This window comes from Austrofundulus limnaeus, unplaced genomic scaffold (assembly GCF_001266775.1).
Source record: "Austrofundulus limnaeus strain Quisiro unplaced genomic scaffold, Austrofundulus_limnaeus-1.0 Scaffold2, whole genome shotgun sequence".
Lineage (NCBI taxonomy): Eukaryota > Metazoa > Chordata > Actinopteri > Cyprinodontiformes > Rivulidae > Austrofundulus > Austrofundulus limnaeus.
This window is the reverse complement of record NW_013952404.1, coordinates 6595950-6623591: the sequence shown is the minus strand read 5'-3', so window position 1 is coordinate 6623591 and position 27642 is coordinate 6595950. Positions and strand designations below refer to the sequence as shown.

At 42.1% G+C, this 27642-nt stretch overlaps 1 protein-coding gene across 6 annotated transcripts in view; it reads right to left on the bottom strand.

Moving 5' to 3' along the window:
* The window catches only part of kif26ab (kinesin family member 26Ab), an 85220-nt gene that overhangs the window by 22440 nt on the left and 35138 nt on the right, over nt 1-27642 (bottom strand). For 3 of the 6 annotated variants that reach the window (XM_014013348.1, XM_014013341.1, XM_014013354.1), the window contains exons 3-4: nt 25280-25750; nt 16936-17126 (exon numbers count right to left, since the gene is read on the bottom strand). In XM_014013348.1, the coding sequence (XP_013868802.1) occupies nt 16936-17126; nt 25280-25750 (662 nt within the window). Of the gene's footprint in view, nt 1-11318; nt 11436-12145; nt 12236-16935; nt 17127-25279; nt 25751-27642 lie in introns of those variants that run through there. The other 3 variants (XM_014013365.1, XM_014013384.1, XM_014013375.1) reach the window with 3 other exon arrangements.

Sequence of the window (27642 nt, the reverse complement as noted above, 5' to 3'; positions counted from 1 at the left end):
TCTTTTCATTAAAAAAGGCAAGGATGAGAAGAGGCACCTCTTCATAAAAGCATGTTTAAGTCCTTCCATGTGTCCTCACCAGGGAAAGTTCTGCACAGTTCAGAGGTTTGAAAAAAGGTCAGAGTTGTTTTTTACTCCTCTTCATCCAGTTTTTGCTCCAGACCATAAGCTGCAAGGTTTTCTGCCATGTAGTTAATCCACTGTGCTGTGAGTGGCTGTACATCCCAGTGGTCTCTCCATGGTCTCTCTGTGGCGCTCACAGGCAGATAAGTGTGGAGCCGTTCAGCACTCCTGGCTGGACTGGAAGCTTTCCTTGGGTTTCTAAAAAAAAAATAAGAACTCCTACTTCTGTTCCGCCTCTTGGTTCTTCCTCTGCTATCAGAGAAATTCTGGCAGCTGTCCTGTCGTGTCTCTCTTTCCTTCCTTCCTTCTCTCTCTGTCTCTCTCTCTCTCACACACACACATGCCTCCTCCCTCCTCTCCCTCTCTTTTTTCCCCTCAGCCCAGCCCCTTTTTCCTCTGACTGCCAGACGAGGTGTCAGCGTTCGATTGCTGGCTGCTTGCGGCGCAATTTTCTAGTACTCTTTTCCTCTCTGCACGCACACACACACACACACACACACACACACACACACACACAGTGGCTCATACAATTCCCTGCACAAACACACACATGCATGCACCTCAAAACACGTCACATGAATACTTAATGCACATAGGAGCCCCCTCTTCTTTTAGGGGTCCCACACTTCAAACAGATTGGGTTAGTATGCCTACAGTGCATGCAYGAGCCCAAATGCATGTGTGCTTCTGTATTTGAGTGCTTTTTTTTGGTCAATGTTGAAAGATGTAATTAGCCAGAAGAATGAGTGTGTTATTAATCACAAGTAGTCGTGGAGATAAGGGAGAATATACTTAAAAAAGATGGATTGCTTGAATGAATGATGCTCGGGCTCAATTGGTACGATTAGAGAGAGTTGAAAAAAATGTGAAAGAAAAAGAGAAAGCAGACAATGGGCAGATGACATCTCAGAAAGGCAGATTTAAGCTGGCCAATGAGAGGGAGTGCAGTCAGTCAGTGGTCAAGGGTAAAAAGGGGAATGAAAGCTTGCGAGTGGGTGAGCGCTGGGGTGAGAGTACCCTGTATTCCCTGGGCTGCCAATTTACCAGTAAGCCCTCTCAGCCCCCTGACTAGCCGGTGTTGTTTGAAAGGCTGCTGCGCTGGCTGCAGAGAGCCCACTACAACACACTGGCAAACAGAGTGGGTGTGAGACTCGCCAGATGAAAGTCCATTCTGCACAAAGCTCTCTCTGACTCTGTCCTTCTGACACAGTACCCCTAATGTGAACTCCGCTGGATCAAATTTGAAAAAAAAAAAAAAAAAAAAACACACACACACACACAACAGCACTGCCTACAAATTTGAAGAGCAGTGTTTTGTAATGAAGCAGTTTGATGTATCACATAACCTTTACTGTTTTCCTCACCGCAGCACCCTTACCTCTGCAGTTCTGCATCGTGTCCAAATTAATTTGCTTGAGGTGGTTTTGATTTAAAGCACAATGTTTTCTACATGCTTGAATTCCGCAATTCACCTTTTGATTGGCAGTAAAAGACATTGGTCACTCTGACAGTCCAACCTCATTAGTCTCATTCCCATTGTTGACACCCTCCATGTACTTTCCCCATGTTATATATCAAAATGCCACCAAAAGAGGGGAACAGCCACAGTTGGAACTGTCCTGATAGCCCTTCAGTTCAATCACTGTCTTCTTGTGAACAGACTTCAGGGACAGATAATTACTGCAATATTTATAAATGAACCAGAGCTAGACAGATGTAAATTAGGCACATTTTTTGTTGAAGAAAAAGTTTTCTGATGCCTTTGTTCAAGAAAAGACTCCTAGGTTTCAAACTCATGGAGCAAGTGACGAAGGAAAAACAGAGAAGATAGGAGGAGAGGAGAGGAGAGGAGAGGAGAGGAGAGGAGAGGAGAGGANGGAGAGGAGAGGAGAGGAGAGGAGAGGAGAGGAGAGGAGAGGAGAGCAGAGGAGAGAAGAAGGGGTCAATGACTGTAGAGTAAAAAAAAAGAGTAGAAGCTGTGTTTGCCTGCTGCCTTCAAAGCTTTACATTGGCTTGCCGTCAATAATCACTTCAGCTTTTTTTTTTTTTATTCAAGCTCTGTCAAATTGGCTGGAGAAATTCCTCAGCCCCGGAGAATCAATTGCTGGCACGCCTGTTGGCTTGTTTGTKCAAATTTGTCTCTGTTTTCCAGGCCAGCTATACAGCTCTTTACGTAGGTTCCTTTCTGTGGCTAATTACCATGCTGGACACATTTGCTATTCTTGACATTTTCTCTCTGTGATTCTCTCCATTTTTTTTCTTTTCCGCAGACAAGATAAGGCAGCTTTGGTCATTCATGCAGGGATCAGATCACTGGGTATGATATCACACTGCTCCACTCGCCCCCGCCCCGTAATCTCCACAGTCTCTCGCTGTTGCTGATTAGCAGCCCAGCATCGCTGTTTGTGAATGGAGCTGCACCATGTGGTAAAGCACGTCGAGCCAGGATCACTGGTTTCATAGAGGCTCCGACAATTTATTCTGTATCCAATTTTATTTTGTTTAGATACTTGTGCGTCAAGTTGCTTGTTAAAACCAAAACGCTATTTCAGCTGCTGGTTGTGATTGACTGTGCTGAATGTGTTGGTCTTTCAGGTGGGGTACTATGTTTTGGAGTGGAAAGATAATCATTACAAAACCTCCCTGAAGCTAAAATCAGTGCAGACTATCTTGTTGATGTGCTGCCTTKGACACGATCAAACACCTCTCTGCCCCCGAGGTGTGGGGCAACAACATCAATCTGCTTGCTGTAAGAGAAACACAGACTTCAGGTAAAAGCAAACGCACAAGACTAATGTTCAAACGTGCTGTGTGGTTTTTTTTATCTTTTTACCAAATTTGGCTTAAAAGCACATCTGCATCTCTGTGCTGCACTCGTTGGCCACTATCCTTAACACACTCCAGCTTGAYCCAAGCTTCACTGAGCTTTAGGGGTAATTTAGGGCACCATGACATCAGCCCACGAACACAAACACATATGAGTGCACAGACAAGAGGAGATGATGTCATTCTCTACAATCTAGCCCTGGCAACATGGAAGGCCATGGAGACAGGATTTGCAAGCAAGGCCAGGATGCCAAACATTAAATGTGAGGAGTCCTTTTAAATTACACGTGCTTTCTTTGTCCTTGAAGCTGGATATCAGCAGGTCAGAGAAGACTTTTCTGTGTGAATTTCCCAGATGTATGGCCATTCATGTTTAAATATGTGCATTAAACAAAAAAGGTCAAGGGAACCACGTAGAATAGATGCGACTCACTAAGATGTTCTGCAACATATGAGTCCCTAAMGCACCAAACAGTGTACAATCTTTATTAGAGGTGTCACGATACAGATTTTTCTCAAACTGAGTATGAACACTTCAGTTTGAGTTAGAACTTAAAAAACATTACACGGTGATTATAAAAACACATTTATTTTATTTTATTTAGAACCTGGTACTAAATCAAATGTATATCTAATGCTTTTCAGAGTGGCAGTAGTCTGAAAGGTCATGTAGCACTTTAACCAATTTTTACATCAGTGAGGTTGGATTATACAGATCAATCCAAGTAGAAAAAAATGACAAGTCGTGCTGTTTAAATCTTATATCTTCAGCTACAGAACAGAAGTCCAGTTGCTTCACCTTGTTTCTTTTAATTTTCCATGTCCTGGATGACTGAGAATCCACAGAAACATTCAATAGTAGGACCATWGTTGATGCAGGACAATATCTATGCTAAAGTTACTGGATCGATACTTTGATCAGTTTCACTTCCAGGATGTCGCTTTTTTCTATAAATACATGCTGCAGTGGAGCAGCTGTTCAGAAGCAGGTTAAATTGTAAACAGTGTCAAATATATATTTAACCCGCTCTGATTTCACATCAAATCTAGCGTTGACATGCTAACATGTAGCAGCTACGGATAGAGACATGTTTACTAGGGGTGCAACAATACATGTACCCGCATYGAACCTTTCAATACAGTACTTTAGGTTCAAGACACACTTGTATGGAACAATACAGATTTTWAAAATTTAYTTTATCAWCTTGTCTTCTGAAGATGCTCTGTGTTGAAGGATCAGTGAATCTGTGTTCGACTACTCCACCTAGCCTGCATCGTCGAGCTCAGATTCACTGAGAAACTTGCTGTTTCAGCAACATTTAATTGAAAAACTGTACTTTTGAGGTTAAACAAATGTTCGTACTTAATTTAAATAAATTACAAGTTAAAAAGGGCATGGACATTTTTCTTTTTTGCATCGAAAAAATATCGAACTGTGAGGCTAAAGTTTTGAACCGAACCGAATCATGAATTTTCTGTATCGTTGCACCCCTAATGTTTACTTCTGTAAACATCGGGCAACGTCACATTATCTTTTGCGAATGTGGTTCACATCGATGGCATAAAACATCCACACTAGAGTCTATCGTAGGCTATATTTAAAATATAATCTTAACGCAAAAATGGTATCGACTCTGGGTATCAGGACCTTGTGAATGAGTACTTATAAAAAWGTATTGGGACACCAAGTCTTTATAAAATTAATAGCAAAAGATAAAGGCTGGCTTAAAGCTTACTGTACTACTTGGTTGTTGAGTGCATAACAAAGCTGATGTTGTCCTCTTGTGTGGCTCAGAAGTTCAGTTTGGCAATGAGCCCATCCCTGCAATCAAGGGACCCCTGGTGTAAACACTCATTTAGTTTTCCTCTCATCCTGTCTCTTATCCTAAAATGTTAAAAACAACTGCCTGTGGCTACAACACAAACAGTGAACTTAATCTTGGAATGTGGCTGCAAGAAAAAAAAAGTTAATTGAAGCCAAAAAATGTGCAATCTGACATTAAAGAAGCAGCYAAAAAAGCTCCCACCTGGAGAGACAGGAGCAGACATTTCCCTCTGTTTGCTGTGGTTATCTTATCATTCAGTTACAGATTAGCATCAACCAAAAACCGGTATCTTTCCAGTCATTTTGAAAAATGTGTTTCTTCTCTCTTTTGGTGAGCCAAGATACATTAAAAGCGGAGGCGAGAACTAATGTGTTTATCTGGCAGTTGGTTTAGTTTTATCAATCCAAAAATCTAAGGCTTTCAAATGACTACAAGCCCGATTTCTCCTGCTTGGCCATTTCCCATGCTGTCTGAAGGCTCTTCCCTCATGTGTCAGTTTATGCAGAAGCCATTCACAGGAAATGGACAAACATCTCTAGGCTAGGATTTATGGACTTTCTATAAATCCATAGAAAAAGATAAATGAACCCCAACAAAACGAGACACCGAAGAATAGGATGTCAAGTTAGCTGAGCAATATCCTGCCTGGCACGTCCCAGACACACTGGAGCAATCCTTCTGGAGAAGCTCTTTGTTCCAACAAGGTGTTAGGCAAACCTTTTGTTCCTGCACTGTGGCTGACCTTGGATACAGWGAATCAAATGGCGCATTATTTGTGTGCTGACTGCTGACAGCCCAAGGCTGCTCACACATCTTCACTGCGCCAGTCCCCAGCCAATTAGGTAAGGCCAAATGCATTCATGTAACATCTGTGAATACAATGTGTTGTCACAGAAGACAAGATTGCCAACAAAAACTGACGTTGCTTTATGCAACTGACTGTCACATCTGAATCCTAATATGGATTTAAAGAGCACTGCTATCGGAAACAGACAGGCAAATCCTCTTAATGAAATTCTTAATTCTTCCAGCAGGTTGTAAACCTGTTCTGTTGCAGCTGTCTCAGAACTTTCAAACAGTCTGCAGTCTAATGAAAAAAAAAACACATAAGAGCATCCTCTGGAGACTAGAATGAATAAAAGGGGGTTATTCGAAACACACAAGAAGTAAGGGACTCTGCACGATAAACAGCGAAGAAAAACTGCAAAGGTAAGGATGGCGTGGAAAACAAAGTGGGTGGAACGGACGCTAAGAAAACGATGCAGAGGAGTCAGAAAGAGACGGCATGGGAGCRAGCTGCAGCAGCCAAGTCCTGTCTTCGATCAGTGAACCTGGCCCWGTGCCAGCGAAGCGCGATCCGTGAGGAGGTAAATCATTTTCTGCCCGAGAAAGAAACTGGAAGAAAATGATTTCTGGGACTGTGCCACAGTCAGCTTGGAATTGCTTTATTCCCAAAGATGGGAATTCCCAGCCGGCCAAGAGTAAATGGAACAGTTGGTGACAAAAAGTAAAAAAAACAAAAAAGACTCATCAATATTCAAGAAAGTCTGGTATGGTGCTACAGTATATAAGTGTAAAAGGAAATTTAAGCACTGGCTTTTTTTAGAAAACAAGTAAAATACAACGTTAAGATCACTGTCGTTTGGGTGTAAACTGTCAGGCAGATTTACAGTGACTCTGGACATCAGAAGAAGACAAACCTGCCCACATAAACAGACCTTTACTTCCAAATATGGAGCTTTGTCTGTACCAGTAAGGTCCTCTCTTTTGTAATGTGTGAAGAAACGTTTTGGCTCATAAGCATGCAGAAACAAGCAAAGAAAGAATTTCATCTCCAGTCACCCTGCACACATCAACTCAGCTTCACATCCATTTATTTGTCAGATTCCCACACTGAAAGGACATTAAGACTCTCTTGCCAAGCCGGAGGCCTAAAGAAGGCTTAAGACAAGCACAGGAAGGAAATTTGTGGGTATAATTCTATTCACAGCTCACTTTATTGTTTCTTCCTGCATTCAGGATCACATCTTGCTAATGTGGCCTTAACTAGCTTGAACATTGGGGCCATGAGGAGGTGAACAAAGCTTAAGGGTTTGGCTTTGCAGAGGACTATTTGTCAGTCAATGAGATAAGCAGGCTAATTTAGGGGTCCCTGGAGAAAAGAACTGGAGATACCTGCAAAAACAGTCAAAAGGTCATTGAGGGAAAATCTCTACAATTGACTCTAACTGGCTTGGAAGAGTCTTCCCAAAATGACAGCGTTAAGAAAATGCTACGGCAAATCTGGTAAAAGTCTTGGAAGTGAGTTTACTTTTCAGCTGATGGGTAATAAATGATGATTAAGATGTCTTTTTTTTGCTTCACAGGCAGCAGTCTCCTCATCTCTGGCACTGCTGACAAAGATTAACGGCTGCTTTCATCTCTCTGCCTTTGCATTTTCACTCGGCTCCTCAGACACCGCTCCAGGTCTTCTGCCGTATGTTCCTCTCAAAGGCTACAGAGACGCTGAAATAACTTCACGCCCGWGATACACGTGTTGAACTCGGCTTTACCTAACAGTCCCACCCACGTCTGCTCCCCTCCGGGTTCTGATGAGCACCTGTACTCACCTCGAGTCATTACGCCGAGTGACGTTTCCTGTCTCTGAAACGTACAAAAGACTATTAGCGTAAGACAATTCCTCAATCAAATCCATTGTCCTCCAAACTCAATTCATAACAGAATTTAGGGCCGTGATGAGAACAGAAGCGACAGGCAAGGGGGTAAAAGTCAGCATACTTCTGCTCCACTTCTCTGCTTCATTAATCACGTTCTGCCAGGCTAAAGACACCTAGCGATTATTTATTTGCACCTCTTCACATGGAGGCTATCACAACAAACAGGCCCGCAGGCTGCTGAGAACATTTGGGGGTGATTAATCAGCGTGCTGTCAGGAGAGAGACGGGGGGAGGGGATTTCCAACACGTGTTTCTTAATCTTTTATCTATATTTTAGTCAACAGGCAGCCCAATAAAAACTAGAAGGGCTCCGAAGTCTGGTGAAACGAGCTGCGCTGGCAGGGCTATGATAGTGAATGAATGGATATKTACTTAGATAAACGTTGGTAACTGTTTGGGTCGGGCGGATCAATATAGACAACATGTAATCCTGGTCCTGGAGCATGAAAAATGTGTTTACAGTTTTCTTATTCAAATGAAGCAGTTTATCCTGTATCAGGCACTTATAAAGTCAAGCTTAGAAGCACTCACTGSGCTACGTATATGTGGATAAAGAGATTTTGTGAGGACAGGGGCGTGAGCTGATTATAGACTGTAATTCCTTCCATTCAAAACAACATGCTTGGAGAAACTGGAGACAAAAACAGAGGAGATAAYATCTCCCAACCGTGTTTGAGTTGATGTTATGTCCAAACATAGCTGGATAAGCTTTATTGATAGTTTTTTGTTGTACATTGTGGTCCAAATACAAAGGACTTAAAAGAAAAAGCTAAATAATAAAAGTAAAAGTACCTTATTAGAAAATGGCTTTGGTAAAAATTTATTTCATTGATAATCGTCCCTGTTAAAATTATAGACCCTCAAAAAAACAAAAAACGACTTTAGTACAGTAACAATACACCTCTGATTTCCCCACTGTCTGTAGCTCATTTTGCATTAATTACATCAGTTCACAGTGAGGCTAAAGATTAATTTTGCACATTTGCAGATAATAATCTYCATCAACCTTACATAGTACATTGCATTGCCCTCATTAGATATACGGTATAATCCCTTGTTTTGATTCCCAACAGTAGCTTGYTGGAACAATTCCTGCAGCAGTTCTGTTGAWAAATGGAAAWATGTTCATGATTAAAAGGTTTCAGGGCAATGAGACAATAGCTAAACCACCTGTCCTGACAACCACCAATCCTCTGTGGTAATCTGAGCATCCGTCTATTAAAAGCCAAGCACAACCGGCGGACACGCAGCTGAATGAGGTCTTGCACGTTGGAGTTTCTAGTAAAAATAAAGCGCGAGCGTTGGGGGAAATCAACTTGCTACTGGTGATTAGGCAGCCATTAGGCATTCAGATTGAACGGAAGGCCGTGCCACAGCTGAGCATTGAGGAGCAGCGACGCCTGAGGAGCCCCTCCAGGAGCCGTCTTTGTTTCATCGGATTGTAACACTTTAAAAGCAGCTCACGGGAGATCGTGAGCTGCTTTTTGACAATAAGGTCATAAAATTCCACAGCGCATATTATCTGCCACTAGCTGCTGCAGTTCAGCCTTTCTTATTCCACTCTCACACCGTCTCTCATCCACAATGTGAAAGTGACTGCGGTTCTAATGACAGAGATAATAGACTCCATTTGCATGACACCTTTCACTGAGGGGCACTAAAGAGGTTTAGATGGCATCCCTGAGCCCCCACAGACACGAGATATAATATTCATTCAACAGGATGGGGGTAAGAGGAATTTCACAGTCTAGCATGATAACTCAATGCTAATGTACTGATCATGAAGCCCAGTGGGCAGCTATCAGAAATGTTATCCAGTTAAAAAGGAATGTTCGATGTGGGCAGGAAAACAGAGCCWGAAAAGGGATTGATGCTGAGAGCGTGACCTCTTCTGCCTACGTGCAACTAATCGCACACAATTTAGCCTTTTTTAAATTATTGTTACCATCCTGAGGGACAAAAGCAGCCCTGTGTTGGGTGACGTCCCTACAGGACAGAGGTCTATGCTCAACATTTACTAGACTCCCCATGTGTGAAAGGAATTTGTCAGGAGTGGACAGCAGGGCTTAGCACACGTGGACCCAGGGTGAGCGCACGTTTGAGTCAGCGCTTCAGCTCTTTGTTCAYCATCCCCACCTCCAGCAGGCCCCCTGTAGGCTATGTGAGCGGGCCAGACAGACTTCCTGACTCAGGCATTTATATGGGGAGAACAAGAGAAAAGGTACAAGGTTATCCCTCTTTAACGCTGCAGCTCCTCACTCTGGTGCTGCAGTGGGGACAGGATCGTCTCATGTTATATCTAAAAGCACACAGCCTCTCAGAAAGCAGAGTTGCTGCAAATTTAAAGTAAAAGTTATTTAAAAATGATAATCAGTATCAGTGTGCAATCTAAAATTTTAGAGAATATTGGATGCTCTTTCTTAACCGTGATTTCATTTTTATTGAATTTTTAAGTGAAATACATCACATTTGTTTAAGATTACTGTAGGTTATAGGCAACCTAGGATCTGTAAATAAATAAATAAATAAATAAATAAATAAATAAATAAATAAATAAATAAATGGAGGATAACTTCTCTTTTGCAGTTAAAGACGATTCGCTTTCCATCTGTGGAGTCTTCGCAATTCAAATATTATTAAAGGCAAACTGAAGCTATTTTGTGCTGGAAATTCTATCCGAAAAAATAAATTAATAAAATCCCAATCATGCAGGAACAAAAAAAACCTCCACTTGATATGCTTTTTTTTCTCTGAAAATAATACACACTGTGAGGAAAAAAAACCCACTCTCAGCTGCTGTCCATCAGCACAAATTCAGCGCTGCTCTTCACATAATCTGAACACAGAATCCAAATCAGGATTCCTCATGAAATATTCAGCGCGCACTCCTCTGCAGCCTTCAGTATATTGGAGTCCCTCAGGTCGAATGTGATCTTTTCCATTCCAATGTTCAATACAGTAAAGATTGAACCTCTATCTTTAAATCTAAAAACAGTTTTTGTCTTCAACCTGGGGGCCGTGCTGGATGATCAGGTAGAACGAAGCACCCGTTTGCTGCTGTGGATGAGAAGGTGCATGAGGGCGGTGGGGAAGTAGCTCCATGACATGTATCCCTGCTGCTGCAAGTACAAGCTGGACCTTCAACAACACCTCAGCCTTGGATGTGTTCACGCCCGAGTTTAACTGTAAGCTCCAACCTTTTCATAGCCTCAGCTAGTACTGCCACTGTTACTGTAGCCGCTGCACAAAGGCGGCCATTAGTCCCATCAGTCTGATTATGGCGAGAAAAAAAACAGCTGGTGTTTTATCTAACGGCAAACAAAGATAAATACCACAATGCAGCTCAACCAACTCCGCCTCCCACCCACTCGATACATCCGATGAGCTATTCGCTGCCCAGGGCATGTGTTGCTCAGATGCAACAGATTGATATGAATCAATTCTCATTTGCCAGTCTCTAGAGGTAGAGCCAGTATTAACATTTTGGCCCCGCTGAGGCTCTTTCTTCAAAAATGAAGCCAGGAGTTTCTGCAGTGTGCTCTACAGTACACGCTATACAGTCTGCTCACACTCCTGCTCGCTGGAGGAATCCATCTCGCCGTGGCTTGACAACAAAACCATTAGCCCCTCACCTCGAGGGAGCAGATGGTCCAAGTCCAACAGCACAAAAACTGCACATTCCACAGAGCGGAAAAGAGAGTGACACAGAAAGAAAGATAAATCGAGAGAGAGAGAGAAATAGCTTGGTGAGCAGAATCAAACACACACAAGAAGACTATCACACACCCATGTGAGATCAGTGTTGACTCTGTACAACATAACTTACTTGACTCCCATGATAGTGAATCCAATATTCTCCTGCTCAGACACAGACCTCCCACTCCTGACGCTTTCAGAGAGGAGCATCAGTCTGAGCTCGACATCTGAACAACAGCAGCTCTGAGCATGCTCATCCCCGGCAGCTCCTGGCCCGCTCTGTGTCTTTATCCTCCTGCTATGTGGGCTAAATCAGCGGACCCCTCTGCTCCCAGTAATCTATTCAGCCTGTTTGTCACCGAGTGAGACTCCTGCTGTCAATCACAGCGCAGCCCACCAAACACAGCCCTGTCCTGCTTTGTGTTGAGCCTCTCTGCAAGGCTTCCACTGTTAAAAAACAGAACAACTGTGTTTCCCCTGTCTGTGCATGGTTGCCACCCTGCTTCCTTCACTAATAAACAGGATAAAYTCACTTGCATTCATTAACAGTCACACAATACAGCTGAGTGGACAATAGGCTTTAGGAAGTTTTCCAACATGTGTAAATCGGGCACTTGTGATCCTGCAGTGCTTTCATTTTCCAACATGCAAGAGGTGCTTGTCCCTCCCCCTGATAAAAAATTACAGTCCAGTGGGCTGAAGTGGGCTTTTCCAACTTCCTGATTTCCACTCTGCACTTTTAAAAAGAAAAATCAGTGGCGTTTTTACTCCCACGAGCTAATCACACGTTCCTATGGTTACCCAGAGCAGCCAGGGGGATGAAGGGCAGAGTGAGCGACGCTGAAACAAAAAGGCAGGGTCTTGCGAGTGCAGGGAAAACCGAGGCTAAATGGCCCTGCTGCCACAATTACAAGAGGATTCCTGCACGATCACAGTCATTACGGCGCAAACACTCACCTGGGCAGCAGCTGCACAGCAGAGATGGGTGACCATAAAACCACTTCCTCCTCCATTCCTCCAGGGGCACGTTTCAGCAAACAGCTGTCTGCCCTGCCTCTGCAACAGCCCACCTGCCTGTATGTGCCACCTAAAGCCTTGAGTTTTCTTTTTACCAGAATTAGTTGTTGCTTTTCTTTCAGCTGTTCCCCTCTGCAGTCAACAAACTTGCACAAGTGATTTGGCAACGGTGATGTCCACTCGTGATGTCACACATATTGTTTACATACATTATCTGCCACTCTCTCAAATGGATTGCGTGGATTATACAGAGATTCAGAGTTAATAACAAATTTCATCACATTCGGCATTAGGAATCATAGGAAAGTTCAGTTAAAAGGTTGGCAGGAGGGTTGAGGCCTTTATTAAAAGGTTGGTGTGGTGTCTTATACTGTAGCTTGCTGCATGAATCATTTCTGTGTGWGTGTTTTCATCACCAGATACACCGCTTCTGCATCATTTAAAGACACTTAATGGTGATGTTTTAAAATTTGTGTAAGTAAAATACTATCACCATGTGTGTGACTGACTGAAAGCTAGCATGCATGATACAAGTAAAACTAGCAGTAGGCTACAGTAAAACAATATAAGGTTTAAAGTGCAGGAATAGGATCCGGGTGGTCCTGTGTTGATCTTTTACCTCTGAAAAAATGTTTGGAACAGATATTAAATGCATTGTTGCACTATTTTATGGTCAAATCCAGCTGTTAGCTAACATCTTAGCTAAGGAAAAGTGACAAAAAGAACTCTTTCCATTGCTGTGTCCATAACAGGTCGAAGTAGGCCGAGTCCTTGGTAGACTGCGAAGATCGGAAATAAGAGGCTGTGAATTTGGACAGTTTAGCCTCCCGTCCTTACACCGGCATACCTGCTGTTGCCTAGCATCCATGATGACGCTAAACAGAAGCAAAATTATATTGAAATTAGAAAAAAATCAATATATTAGCTTTATTAATATCACAAAACWATAAAATTAACTTAAAGGTAATATTTGAAGAACTAATGGACATGATGCATGTTTATTTCACGCTTTTTTCTGACAAAAATAAAATTAGAAACATGTCTATACAAATGATAAAAGTATTAACAACATAACCGCTTGAAATTTTTACTTTTTTATACAGCCATATTTTTATTTATCACATATTATTTTCTCTCGCTTCGTCTGCCATTACTAGCGTAAAAAAAAATCTCTGGTCGGGTTGCAATGCATTCTGGGATATGCTGGGCCGGGAAGGATCCATCGGACCAGTCCTTCAATTCAGGCCAAAGGAAGGACGCATTTGTTAGCCGCATCGGAGGAGTCTTCGGTTTCGGACAGCCTCCGTCGCGGCGCTGTGACGTAAGCGGCCAACGAATTTGGCCTTCGGCGGACTCGGCCTCCCACTTTGGACACAGCTCATGTGTGGATGTGGGGATGATGGCTACATCCTGAGTCACTGATACAAGTACTKTAGAACAATGTTTTGAGGTCTTCCCGATGGAGTTTGATGCMGTTTTCCCAAATTTCTTTATGTTTAAACACAGTTAAACCAACTCACTGTGACTGAAACCAATGGAGCTGCTACAAGAGTTTGTGCGCACTGGTGTCGAGTGGACGTAGTCATGCTAGTGTTCTGAAAATAGCTTGAGTGGGCTCAAACCTGCAACCTCAGGATTATGAGACTGCAGCACTGACCACCAAGCCACCACCAGAGTTAGTWAATCATCTATCTCCAAGGTCTGATCAGTGAGAGGAGGCAAAATGACAAATGGACTAGCCACCTCTCCAAACGCACATAAACAAGGAGCTATCAATAAACCATGAGAAGTGTCTAATGCTGCTGTGAAGAACCGAGTCTGCTGATCTAACTAGGCTACAAACTGAGCAGTGGACTCCCCCAGGCAGTGTGCGCAGAGAAATCCCACGAGCACCGGTTCTTATTAAACACACCATCACAATCAGCAGGTGTTGATGGAACAGAGAGATGGGTGGAAGGACCTGCGAGGAGGCAGTTAGCTTCACCGTCTCACCCCATGCTGTGAGCTCCGCCTGTGTTCATTACACAACTCTGTGTCAATACACTAATCATATGCTCTGTCACAAGGCAATCAGTGCTTAAGTCAGCTGAACACATGGCTCTAAATTCATTACAACCCCCCACACACACCTCCAAAGACACCGATGAAGCTCTGCACACATAATGATATGCAGACACACACTCCATCAGATAGGAGCRTGACCCCTGACTCCTCCTGTCTCCCTGAGACTGCATAGTTAGACTAATTGCCAACTGGTCATTTCTGACCCTCAGGTCACATTAGTTTCAAAGGATGCTCCATACATTTACCAGGAAAAGTAAGTAGATAGAAGAAAGAGCAATAATTTTACAGACATCTTTTAAAAAATGCATTCGGTGTACTTTTCCCCAACAGATGCGTCACATTATTCATTTCATTAACTTGAAAAAATGTCCCACGGGCAAGAATGAAGTGACTAAATGCACTTTTAGTTTCACAATCCCTGCACAGCCTCAGAGGTCTCTGTGTAGCGTGTTATAAATCAAATAAATTAATGTGAACAAAATGAGGAGTTTGACCTCTTAAATTAATGACTAGTTCATTCCTATTAATACTGTATCCCCATAAATAACACAATCTATTATCAAGCACATTTTACAACCCTGATGTTAATGTTTTTAATCGTACACAATTGCTCTAGTAAATGTTGCTGTTCAAACAAAAAATTCAAAGTTAATTTTTTTTATAAATAATCCCCCCCCCCCCCAAAAAAAGGTCCTATTTAAAAATAATTGAGTTATTTAAATAGCCACCGGTTTTAATGGAAATCGAAGGAGGTACGTTGACCTTCTGAGCTCCATGGTTATCAAGCTGACACTTTTTACTGAAGTTATTTTACAACTCAGTGAGCATCTTAAATGAAAGAATTGAAATGCCTTCACAAAAAGTGATTTGGCTGACTTCTTTTTCAAATTAAAACTCAAATGTTGAATMTTTTGCTGATCGCACTCCTCTCTTCGTTCGGCAGAGAAAGAGCTCCTACTAATTGCGTTCTAATTAAAATTACATTTCTGAGGGAAATGATGTTGGTGAATGTCAGACATGTGTCTAAAGAGCCTTCTCCACTCCGTCGGGGTAAAAACTGCTGTTTGGTTATTCTGCTCCTGCGTTCTGGAGGCGATCAGGATTTACACATTCAAGCCTGCTAATTGAATCCACGGAGAACAAAAGAAGAATACTAATCAGATGTGAATTTTCAATCATGTCGGAAATATGACAAACATTAATTCAAACCAATTTGCTTTCCCTAAATGAGGCACAACTGGAGGAAACACTGTTGATTCATTCCAATCTTTTAGACTGTTTTTATTTTTTTACTTTTTATTTCAATCAACAATTACTTATCAGAATAAAAATAATGATGATTTTAAAAGCCTGTTGCAGGAAACAGCTGCAGAAAGCGAGAGAGTCGGTGCGTTTCGAGTCAACATACATTCGCAACTTCAGTGTCTACAGATTGTGAGGCTGTTTTAGACTGACCCCATTGTGTTTTTGTGCCAAGTTAAATACAACATTCTTGGCAGCAAATTATATAAAAAAATAAGGTGTACACACCTTCTGCTTGACCATGACCGCCTAGAAACCAAAGAAAGCATGCCCTCACGCTGAATAGTTGTCTTTTTCCACTTCTCTTTTTGAGTCCGGGTCCAAAAAAAACACAGAACTAATAAATCTTTGTCAGATATTTACCCACTAGCAGAATGCTCCAACTAATTAGTGGTTAGACCCAGATCTTTTGTGAAAGGAAGTGAGAAGGAAGTTGCGTGTTTAGTGGAGGATCTGGATTATCCCCTTAGTMAAAGGAAAGGGTCTCATGGTCCCCCTGATGTATGATGACCCAATGAAAACTGGCAAGACAAACTCTATTTGGGCTGCTTAAAGACAAGGCTGAGCTCCAAACTGATCTCCCATGAGCCTCCTGTCACACTCCACAAACTCCCCTCACTGCTTGCCTCCACCTCCTGTGGTGCGGAGGATTCAATGCTCCTATGTGCGTCCCTCTTCACCCAGCTCGGCTCTCACCAACATTCATTATAACACTCTTGAGAAAGAGGAGTCAGAGAATGCACGCACTGACCAGGCTGCCAAAGAATCTATCAATGACAGTACAGCACATTTTCTCCGCCTGGAGTGGGCRAATGATTTTCCGGGGGAGTCAACAACACCAGAGCCAAGCAACGCTGAAACGCCCCCTCGAGTGCTAGATACACAAAATGTTAATCAGGAGTACTAATGGGCCTTTCAGGGTTGCTTTTATATTTGAAAGTGAAAACAAAGGGGAAAAAAACAGCTAAATACTTCAGGACAATACCAAGCTTTAACCTAAGCCCTTTTTCGTGACTCACTGCCTCCTCACATCATGTTGTGTATTTCTATCATTCATTCAAGGGCAGTGGTGCCTGGAACTAAAGGTTCATTTAGTTCCATGATGTGCATCCCATAGCATGCTATAATTCAAGCGTAGCATGAACAACATCTCCACTGAAAAGGCAAATAACCCACATCGAGGCTAACACCACAAGCTGCAGTCTTTGGTAGGCATTTCAAGGCAAGTCTGTGCATATCTTTTCAGCACACCAAAACAAATAGAAGCCCGTGGATGTGTATGCAAACACATTTTGTACCACAATCTAATCTACATTTTGACAGACAGCCTTCCTGGGATTTGAAGGTGCAGGGGAGGTGCTTACCTAATAAAGAAGGAGGCAGCTGCAGATGAGGAAGCAGAGGTGGACGTGGTGGTTGTGGGTGCTGGGAGTCCCGCTTGGCTGGAGCCCCTCAGTCGACAGGGCACCAGGGTGTTGCTGCTGCAGGTCAAGGTGGTGACAGAGGCATCCAAAGCTGTGACATCAGTCCCTGCATCCCCCATCAAACCACAGGCCTGTTGACACAAAGATACAGAGATAAGACAGCTTAAACTGGTTCTGCCCACCCACCCTTTACTCCCTGTCTCTGGTCTCTTTTGCTACAGATGGATGGGCAGCTGCTGCAGACCGTACCAGTTAGTGGCAGTCAGCAGTATGCACAGCAAAGAGCTCCCCACAGAACAGCATGGATGCTGCACCATTCATTGATTCTGGCAACACTCACAAGGTTGCTCCGGTTGTAACATACTGTAATTAAGCAATATCCCTCATTTAATTAGCAATTAAATCACCGGTGATTCAACTCACTCTGTACCCCATTATATTTGTACCTCCATGGCTAATTTGGCACTCGTGCAGGTTGAGACTTACTATCTGAGAGTGACTTTCAAAGGGAGTAAAAATCAATTCTCATTTATGTTGCATGGCCTAAATGTTTAGGAGTTATGTGAAGCGTACGTACTGTACAGCAGCACACCCTGTTCCGTAAGACAGCTAACAGAACAGGAATCTCATGAGGTGTGCCACATCTGTTCAGTCCTTCAGTCATGTCAAAGCTATGATTTCCTCAACCCTAAAGATACTCAGTAAAAGCCCTTTGTGTAGATTTATAGTCGTCACAAATGTCCTTGGAGCAAGGTATCTGAAACATTTACGACCAGCTGAGAATAAGTTTGGAGCAGTCTGACAAGTTTTACAAACATTGTTGGAAGGCTTTTTTTTGTTGCCATTATTACAGCTCAGACTCATCCGCGTGCTTCAACTCATCCACTGACATCAAAGCAATCAACACCGAAACCAAAGTTTAAATTCATGCATTGTTTGTTTGTTTCTTATGTGAGTAGGAATCACCACAACAACTAAAGCGATAACCTATTGTGACCTGGATAACTGAACATGACAAGAAACTAACCACGTCATGATAAGAACTCTGCCATGTTTTGCTGTTTGTAAAGTCTTCCATTCACAAAACTACATTTGTGAAGACATCTTGTCAGGTTTTAACTTCACAGTAGTAAGAATATTTTACAAAACAGTCAATTTCTTAAGGGGGTGTGTACAAAATTGACTTTTTTGAGTTTTATCTCATGTTATAATGTCATTCCCTCATCCAACACATACCCAGATTGTTGCTTTGACTCATTCATGCATGTTTGAGAAATCCTTGAATATCCCATGGTAGCCATGGGGAGCTGCTGGTACAAAGAACCACCTACCCCTCCCTGGAGCTCAGACCCCAGCTGAGCTCCTGCCCCACAGAGCACCACTCACCCCCCCCACACACACACACACACAGCTTCACACCTCCACCAGACAAGTGGCATGAGTAAAAGTTCTTTACAAATCACTATGAGTTCACTGCAAAATGTATCTTAAAAATGGTGGATGCTCATGATTTTATTTCATAATTATTTATATAGTTTCTACACTAAAAATAGCTAGCAGTAGAGATACTGTATATTACCAAGCTGAAACATCTTGTAAGAGCATTTGTACTCCCTCCGGTTATTCAGAAAACACACTTTCCGGGCCAGACATGAGATCATTCGAGTAAGGTTCAGCTGTACCCTGAGTTGCCATTTTCCAAAATCAATATTATATAATGTTCTTTTTTTTTGTACAAAAAAATACAACACTCCTATAAAAGGTTGTGAATGGTGTGAAGCATTAAGACGTGTTGAATTGGGAGTGTCAGAAATGTTAGGAGGTTCTTAAAGACAGAAACTAGTTTCAAGGTGTTTATGGCTASCATTTTCATAACAATTTAAGGTGACATAGTTACTTGATTGGCGTATTAAGTTGAACTATGTGCATGCGAATACAAAACAAGCCCTTTGGAGAATTTACAAACTTTTGACCTGCCTCTGTGCTTTTCTTTGAACCTTAGTGTGAAGAGAATTATACAGATATCAGTCCAGATAGCTTCAGGTCAGCCTGAAGCCCTWCTCACCATGTTTTGCAGTGTATGTGTGTTTGTGTATTAACTGGCGCTCCTCATAGGCTTGCTTTCTAATTACTGAGAGAGTTCAGCTGGTGTCTTGGCTTTCCATGCCTTTTTACACCTCCTTTTCTTCATGTGTTCAATACTTTTTCCCTGTGCCATTCCAYATTATTACAAATAACTTCATTTCTGGACATTTATAGTTTGATTTCTTTGTATGTATGGATCTCTTGGGTTGTTGCCGACATCTGGTGAAAATTTCAATTCATTAGCACCTCTAGTAATATATTTACTGAGAAAAATGGTGACGTGTTCAATACTTATTTTACCTGCTGTATTTGGTATTTCAAGATTTTTGGTGATTACTTTGTAGCCCCCAGAGTTTCTGATGTACGCCATCTTGAAAAAGAAACTGAATAATCAGGTGGTTTTATCCAATAAAAATGCCACATAACACTGATTAAGTAAACACTTGACACATTTTCTATTTCAGGACATTTTTTTCCATTTAAGGTCAAAACAAAAACCAATGAAGCTTAATAAAGTGAAGAAGCCTAAATTGTTTGAGTAACTTCACAAAAATTAATACAAAATGTGTATCCAACTAATTATCCAAGCCAGACACAGTTTGGGGACAGCACCTCAGCTGCTGTCACCATCCACACAAAAGGTTAATCCCCACCAGAGACCCTATTYTATTCTGTTGGACAATGATCAATACCAGCCGACATGGGCCAGTTTTGTGGTTTTAGCAAGAGAAATTGAACGAATCAAGGCTAAAGTCTTTTAAAATAAACAACAATATCTCTGACACGAACATTTTGTAATCAGCAGCGACCTTGACATGAATGCAAGACATTGCTGCAGCTTTTGTGCCGTTTACTACCAGACTGCTTGCTGTTCGCTCCAGACACGTGTTTGAAAATAGCATCCGTTAAACTCATTTTTAGAAAGTGTGTGGCCTTCCACTACCTGCTATTTGTCAGCACATRAGAACAGCTGCAGCATTTCCATGCCGTGYCTGGCAGGTGAACGCTATACATCARATTGTRAGGATATACTTATGTTCTAGCATTCACATGAGAGGCTTGGCTCTTGTTCTGTGGAGTGTCTACGATGTTAGTTTTACAAGCAGTGCAGTCGGTTGCTATATTAAAGCATAGCTGTAATATCTTTTCCCAGCGGAGTGAGCAGGGAGCATTTGTCAAAGCGGAGCACAGTTTTAGTGAACTGCCATTCCCTCCTTTTGAGCTTGTTAGGGAATCTTATTTAAAAGATCTGGTTATGCTCTCCGGAGACGTCGTCGTGGAGGATAAGTCCGACAAAGCCGTAATGTGTGAAGTTATAGCTCYGAAAAGCAAAAAGTGGGAGAACTGGTTGCAAAGGGAAGTGAGCCAAATMGGGATCTTCACTCAGCTGCCAGAGCGGAAAGCCTCGCACCATGCTGGTGCTGGTGACAGGTTCGAAACTCGGYGCATACCAGCGAAGTGGAGCTATTACGCGTTGGCTCGAAAGACTGGAGCACTTCACACGCAGCCGTACAGGAAGTTGGTGTGTGCAGCGCATCACATCTGCTGCTGATTGAGTCAGTGGAGTGGCTGTTCTGAAATCGAGTGGCAGCGATTTTAAGGAGCACACAGACAGCTGGTCACAGGTGGAGCCATGGTGTGGACTCCAAATGGATAAAGTATAGACTCAACACACACGTGTAAGTAACACACACACATTTGAGCTCATCAGAGTGCGTATTGAGGACTTTTCCCATTGGTATAAAAAATGGGGACTTAAGCTCCACACCCAGGCTGCTCTCTGTAGCCTTGGACCTGGGCTGGCCCTGATTATGACTGAAAAGTACAATCTATCCCCCGGTCAGGTAATTAGGCTGTGTCAGTGGAGCCATGTGTGCACGGCTGTTTGCACCAAAAGTCAGTAATGAGCTGGCCTTCCACCCTCTAACCCCCAGCCTTTTATCCTTGGTTTTTCACTGGAAAGAAAAAGCAGACAAGGGGGAGAGACAAAGCGAGAGAGACTTGAACATAATGAAAAAAGTCAAGAATTGAAAAAAAAGATAGAAAAAAAGGGGGTTAGAAGACAGTTTGCTCTGAAGTCTGAAGTGAGCACTGAAGTCCAGCTTTCCACCAGGAGACCATTTCCCCCTCAGACTACCTGGAGTCCACCGGGACCTTTGAACCCAGTGGTCAACAGACGATTTCARCTAACGTGGAAAAAGATCTTGTGTTAATCTTACCGTCGTGCTCAGCTGCCCTCTGCAACCAACAAAAGCCAGCTGAGTTGAGAATTGACTGCTCACAATACTGAATTGCCTCTTTGTGAACAAAACAACATTTTTTAGTTGTTTGAATAGAAAATTTTAAGTAATTCTAAAAAAAACGATATTCATTAGCTTCCAAATTTGGTAAAATAGGGGAAAGTCTCCTCTTTTTCTTCTCGTCCTAATTGCTGTTTGTGGCATGTTGCCATGCGAGTCCAGCTGCACCAAAGCAGCAGCRACCAAAATCATCTGCTAATAAAACTGGTGGCCATAGAACCCAAGCAACCACCAGGCCAATAACGGAAGCCCTCATAACTCAAGTAMTCTTGGTATTCGTAGACTGGCAAGCATGTGGTTGTAGATTGAATAAAGCACACAAAAATATGTGGATTTGGTTGAATCATTTTCCTGTTTTGAATTGTGGTTATAGTACGGCTAGTAATGTGGTTTCCTAGAATACTTTTAAAGCTTTTGATTAAAACAGACAAAATTACTTAAGCAATTGTAAAGTTTAAGCATTTCAGTTTTGCATCCAGCACTGAAGCTGTTCACCTGTTTAAACCTGTCCTGCTTCCACGGTAATGAACCCACAAGGAGATTGTTTCTTGTAGACAACCTCAAAAAAGGCAACAAAAACAGCATTTGTCGGCCCAGTTTGAAGCAGCAACATTTGAATCATCTTTTTTTTTCTTTCTGCTAGCATCAAGCTGGAGGGGTTTGAGCTGAAGCTTTTCTCAGCAAACACTGGACAAGACCGATCCTATTTACACAAGACCTATCTCTGGATATGCTGGTGTTTTTTTCTTTTGTTTTGTTTTGTTTGTTTGGGTTTTTTGGGGCAAATAAACAAAAAAATCACCTGTTTACACGGAACCACCGCAGTGATGCGCCAGACTGGATTGCAAGATGGGACATGGTTAAGTGCTGTACTGTTCCTTTAAAATTATAGTATTTTGACCCAAAGTGTCATACATGCTGAGTCAGGGTGTTGCAGTGTTTTTGCATGATCATGGTTACGTTCAAACTAATGAATAAACTAAACTTCCTTTGGACCTAGGATGTAGAATGCTGCTAGGTGAGCAGTACAAAAACACTCTGCTGTCTGTAACTTACTGTAACTGTTGTTAGTTTAGAAGAAACTTTAGTCTGTATTTGCCTGTGTGTGCGTGCACACTTTCACATCTGCGGAGTACTTTGCACCTCCGCACAATGCAAAAAAAAAAAAGTCTCGACTCGACATTATTTGTCTACAAATCTGTGTTGTTGTTTTTTTTTTATTTGTTTTCTTTTTCTTTTTTAGAAGCAAGTGGTTGAAGTAAAATGCAGCTCCTGAGCACTTTCAGGACAAACACTCCCACAAACGTCTGACCAATCATACAATAAGTTCTTAAAAGTTCTCATGTGGACGGGGGTAAGAAGTTCTGCCAGGAGGCTGCGAAAGAAGGTGCCGAAATATCGACAGTGCGAACCAAAATGACGAAATTTTCGTCGTAAAACTGTGACAGTTTGATTGTTCAGCAGTTCAGCTGCWGTGAGGCGGGTTATAATGCAAAACTGCCAAACCTGGGTGTGAACCTCAACTGGGCTGTGCAAAAAAAAAGAGCCTTCTGAGACAAGTGCTGCTGTCAGAGACTCCGATCACCTGTGACGTGTAAATAAGTGGCTGTATCAAAACATAAATGTTGCAGTTTAACTGAAAACCTGCTCTGTGTGTGACCCTCTATCGCACTGGTTCCCAAACTTTTTATCTTCTGACCCACAAAATATCCATGGCAAAAACTTGTGACCCCAAATATTACTGGTCTAAGTACACAAACTTCTTAAATAACCCTAAAAACACTGAATTTTGAACAATCTAAACAGCTTGTACACAAATATAAATACTTATTTTTATTATTTTGTGTTTTTGTAATAATTATAGAAAAAATATTACATCAGCAATTTTTTATTAACTTTTAAATTGATTTCTGGAGATTATCCAAGGTGCTTCATGACCCATAATTGGGTCCCAAGCCCAACTTTGGGCACCAAAGTGCAGTGGTTCCCAAACTTTTCAGCTTTTGACCCACAAAATAACAGTAGCAGAGACCTGTGCACACAGTTATCAACAAAACATGGGCATAGTAACAATATTTTTTATACTACATTTATCCATTTTAAATACACTAACCTCACTCCTTTTGTAACAACTAAGGAAAAAATGTAATTAATTTCAGATAATCTTTTCAGGACCCCACCTTGATATTTCAGGACCCCACTTTGGGTCCCGACCCCAACCTTGGGAAACACTGCTCTATAGAACACTGTGGACAGATCACTGTTTCACACAGCTTTAACACAAAAAGAAGACAGCTGAGAACAGTGACACCAGGGGAGCAAAAAAATTAATTATCTTATGGATGATTTTTTTTCTTCCCTTTTTTAGCTTTATTCATCTTTCATGAAGGCATTTGTTGGAAGAACATTAAGTCCAAAACTAATTGCTTCTTTTTACAAATTGGGGGAAAAAAATCAAATATAAAAAAACTCCACATAAAAAAGATCAAGATGAGATTCAATAAGTTCTTTCTTTGAACAAACAGCTCTAACCACTAATTCACTTTGCTTCCCTCAGCATGAATCACTGTCAACCAGTTACTAAAAAATGGAACAAGATCTTTTTTTTAATTCAACACAAACATAACTCCAGATGTTAAGCGGAGMCCTCGCGGGAGAGTCAAGGTGCCTTGTTAATGGGCTGTGGGTGGGAGGACTCCAGGACCCCCAGTTGACAATCCCAAAGAAATTTCTGAGCAGCACAACATCTTTGCTTCTCTTGTCTGAACAACGCTGCACACGCTTTCCAGTTAAAGAAAACAAGAGGGAATCATGAATTAAAGCTAGTGCCTTTTGACACTGTGTAACTTCCAATCCTCAGGAGCGTGTGTGGGTTTATGTCAATCTGAAGAGTGTAATGAAAGAAACTGGCTTGAGAAAATAACACCCTTTCTGTTTGTAACTCAATGTCCTGGAGGGGCATTTCTCCCTGCACAAAAGAAAGCCCCAACTCGCCCAGGCTCCAAGAGCCACTAATTGCTTTTAGACACATATAGATGGAGAACACAAGTCGCTCTCCCCGTCTGTACCAGGCCATTTGATTTGAACTAGACCCTGTACAAGCAGTTAAAAGCTTTTCATGGCCTCCCATAAACCATCTCCACAGGCACTTGTTGACGTTACAGGAGAAAAGAAAATCTGTCTTCAGTTTTTCCACACAGAAAGAAGGAACAATCCAGACAGATTAGAAGTTATTATCAATGAGTTTTACAGCTTATTAAAACATAAACTGGTAGAGCTTTGGACGTTGTGTGCATATATCGTTTAATCTGTACACAATCTGGCAGCTGCAGAACGTCACAGGGGTTTGTCAKTTGAGACCAGATGTACCCCATCATTACAGGAAGTGACTCATCGAGAAACCCAGACACCTTCTTATCAGTAGCCAGCGCTGTGAGTCGCTGACATTCACAGTCAGATGTACTCCCTCTGCTAAAACACTGTTTGAGCATCTAAAATAAGGTGCAGCATCTCCCATGACACCAAGAACAAAGCCTGTTCACACCTCTCAGACGTTTAACAAGCCTGGGTCAGCGTGATTGAAAAGTTACGCTTAGGCGTGGTCGTCTGAAAYACCCTTGAGGAGGAGGTCAGCAGATAAGGGTTGAGGTGACCTCTGACCTCCGATCAGTACAAAATCTGAGAAATGACAGATAAGAACTCCTGCAGAGCTGAGACCCAGATTTTCAGAGCTTCACCTTGTTTAAAGGAAAATTAACATTTTATTTATTTATTCTGATGTGAGATATTATGCTATGTTAGATTACAAAAGAACAGATTGAAAGTTGACCTATCATTCTTAAAAAAAATGCATATTTTCATTATTTTTGCTTAAAATAAAAAATAAAATATGAACGTACAGGCTTAGGCTGAGGCAAAACGTTGTTGACTTTAGAGATGCTCCACATTCCGTCAAGGTACTGCTGTGCCTGGATGGTAACRGTGCTCAGTGATCCAGTTAGCTGTCCTCCTGCCACTGTTACCTGAACACTGGTCTTGGACCCTGAAGAGGCAGAGGGGTTCGGGGACCAGCCCGGCACTTTGTGCCGCTCCCCTAAAGGCAGGACGGAGTGGGGAGCGGGCTGGCTTTTCAGCAGCTGCTTGGCGTGGACGCCGGAGGACGACACAGTGAATCTGGAAGGCTGCGGTAAARAAGATGTCGCGGGCATGGCTGCCATGTCTGAGCTGAAGGTGAGCACAGGCGAATGGAGCGTCTGCAGGGCCTCCTGCCTCAGCTGGTGGAGAGGCGTGGAGCACACTTGGCAACAGTCGAGCTCGGGATTCCCTGGTGTGTGAAGCTGTTCAAACAGAAAGGTTGCATATCCAGGATCCTGCAGAGAAAAAAGCACAGAGGAAAGCTTAGTTTAGTCGACAAACATAAAGGCAATGCGTGAAAACACAGCGGTCTGAAGCAAATCTCAGATCTTCTCCTTTGCAAAGATTTCAAGTCAGCGGTCCGCAAGCAGTGTGGTTCTTGACTTCCCTCTGGGACCATCTTTCTCATCTTCAACTACTTTCTTTCTTTCTTTCAGGATGTTTTATACTGAGATACTTCAACTGCATGCAAGAAAAGACTGCTAATAAGTTTTATAAGGTGGATGTTTATTAGTCTCCTGAAGTTTTGAGACAAAGCAAAAGATTTCTAAGCTGGTCTAAAAAAAGACTTTCAGGGAAAAAAATTCAAAGTGTTTTTAAAAGAAGAAGTCAAGAAAATTTCAGCTTTTATGGATGGAGTCCAATGGATTTTTGTCCTTTCACTTTGTCTCAGGAGGCTCCCCAGGGTGTCCGTCTCTGCTTGGAAGGAGTGACCAAAAAAATGACAGCTGAAGGGACTCTAGAGCCCGAAGCTGTATAATTTACATATGATAAGTGTCCTAGTGTGAAAACATATGATGTGCAACAAAATGTGGAAACAAGTAAGCTGGAGACACACAGAGCCATCGTTGAATTATTCAAAACATAAGGACGAGGAAAGCATAACTTTCTGTCTGTTTCGAAGAAATAAACACAAACACACACAGAGAAACACGCTGGTCTCTTAAGAGGCATAAAGGGGCGCGTTAGGCTCCTGCCCAGTGRAGTCGTGGCTTAGGACAGGAGCTCACAGCCCACACATAAATGTTTACGAGACCTTCGCTCCTCAGAACCTCCGAGGTGATCAGGAGGAGTGAAGCAGCAGGGAAAACAACAAYCTACTGCTCTAATGCAGTGCCACTTAATCCAACTAACCCAACAGACAAAGACAGCGAAGAGGCCTGCTGAGGCTYTAAATCACGTGTCAAACTCAACTTCCATCCGGCCTGCCAGTGAGGCCCCGTCCGCCACCCCTTTTTCTCCCTAATTTAATATAAAAATCGATGGTAAATCTATAGTAAACTATGAATTTATGATTCAATGCAACAAAATAAAGACATGAAAGAGATGAGAGATAATAATACYTGTCCAGCCCCTGAGCAATTTAATTAAATAGCCCTTTATTATTGTCTCAAAATAATCCACTTAAAAGCCAGCATTGACCATAAACTCTTACTGCAAAATGACAGCATCCTAGGTGGAGGTGCACAGGATTCAAGAGTAGATGGCAACCGGTAAATATATACATTTAGCTGCATTTTTGCTGGGTATTTTTGCTGTGCCCCAGTTGTAATGGGAAGTAGGAATATCCCACTAATAAGTTGTATATTTAAACAGAAACACACCTCCATTGGGAATTCCCTGTCAGAAAGTGGGAGAGTTCAGAATTCAAGATGGCAGCTATTCACCACAACTCAATAGTGAATAAAACTCTTACTTTTGCTTRTAGTCGTTTTTCTGTATTATGCATTTCACATTTAGTCAGTTGTGCAAGCAGTACTTCTCAGTGTTTTTTTAACAGGATGTGTTAAAACATTGTTTCTATGCCGAAAATACCACATAGAGCTCAGTTATTGTTTGTTTGGAACAAGGAATGAGATGTTTCATGTTTGTTCAAAGTTAAAGGGGTAATATCATGTAAAATCAACTTTTTTCAGTTTTATATCATGTTATAATGTTATACTCTCATAAAAAACATGCCCAGAGTCTTGCTTTGACTCATTCATGCATGTTTGAGAAATTCTGCAGCRTTTTTAGGAAGTCATGCTGAGGAGCAAAACGACAGGTGGGGACCAGAAACACCCCTGGGAAGTGTCTTTAAGCCGAACTTACTCATGGCAGAGCACACCCCCTGCCCCCATCCCCACAC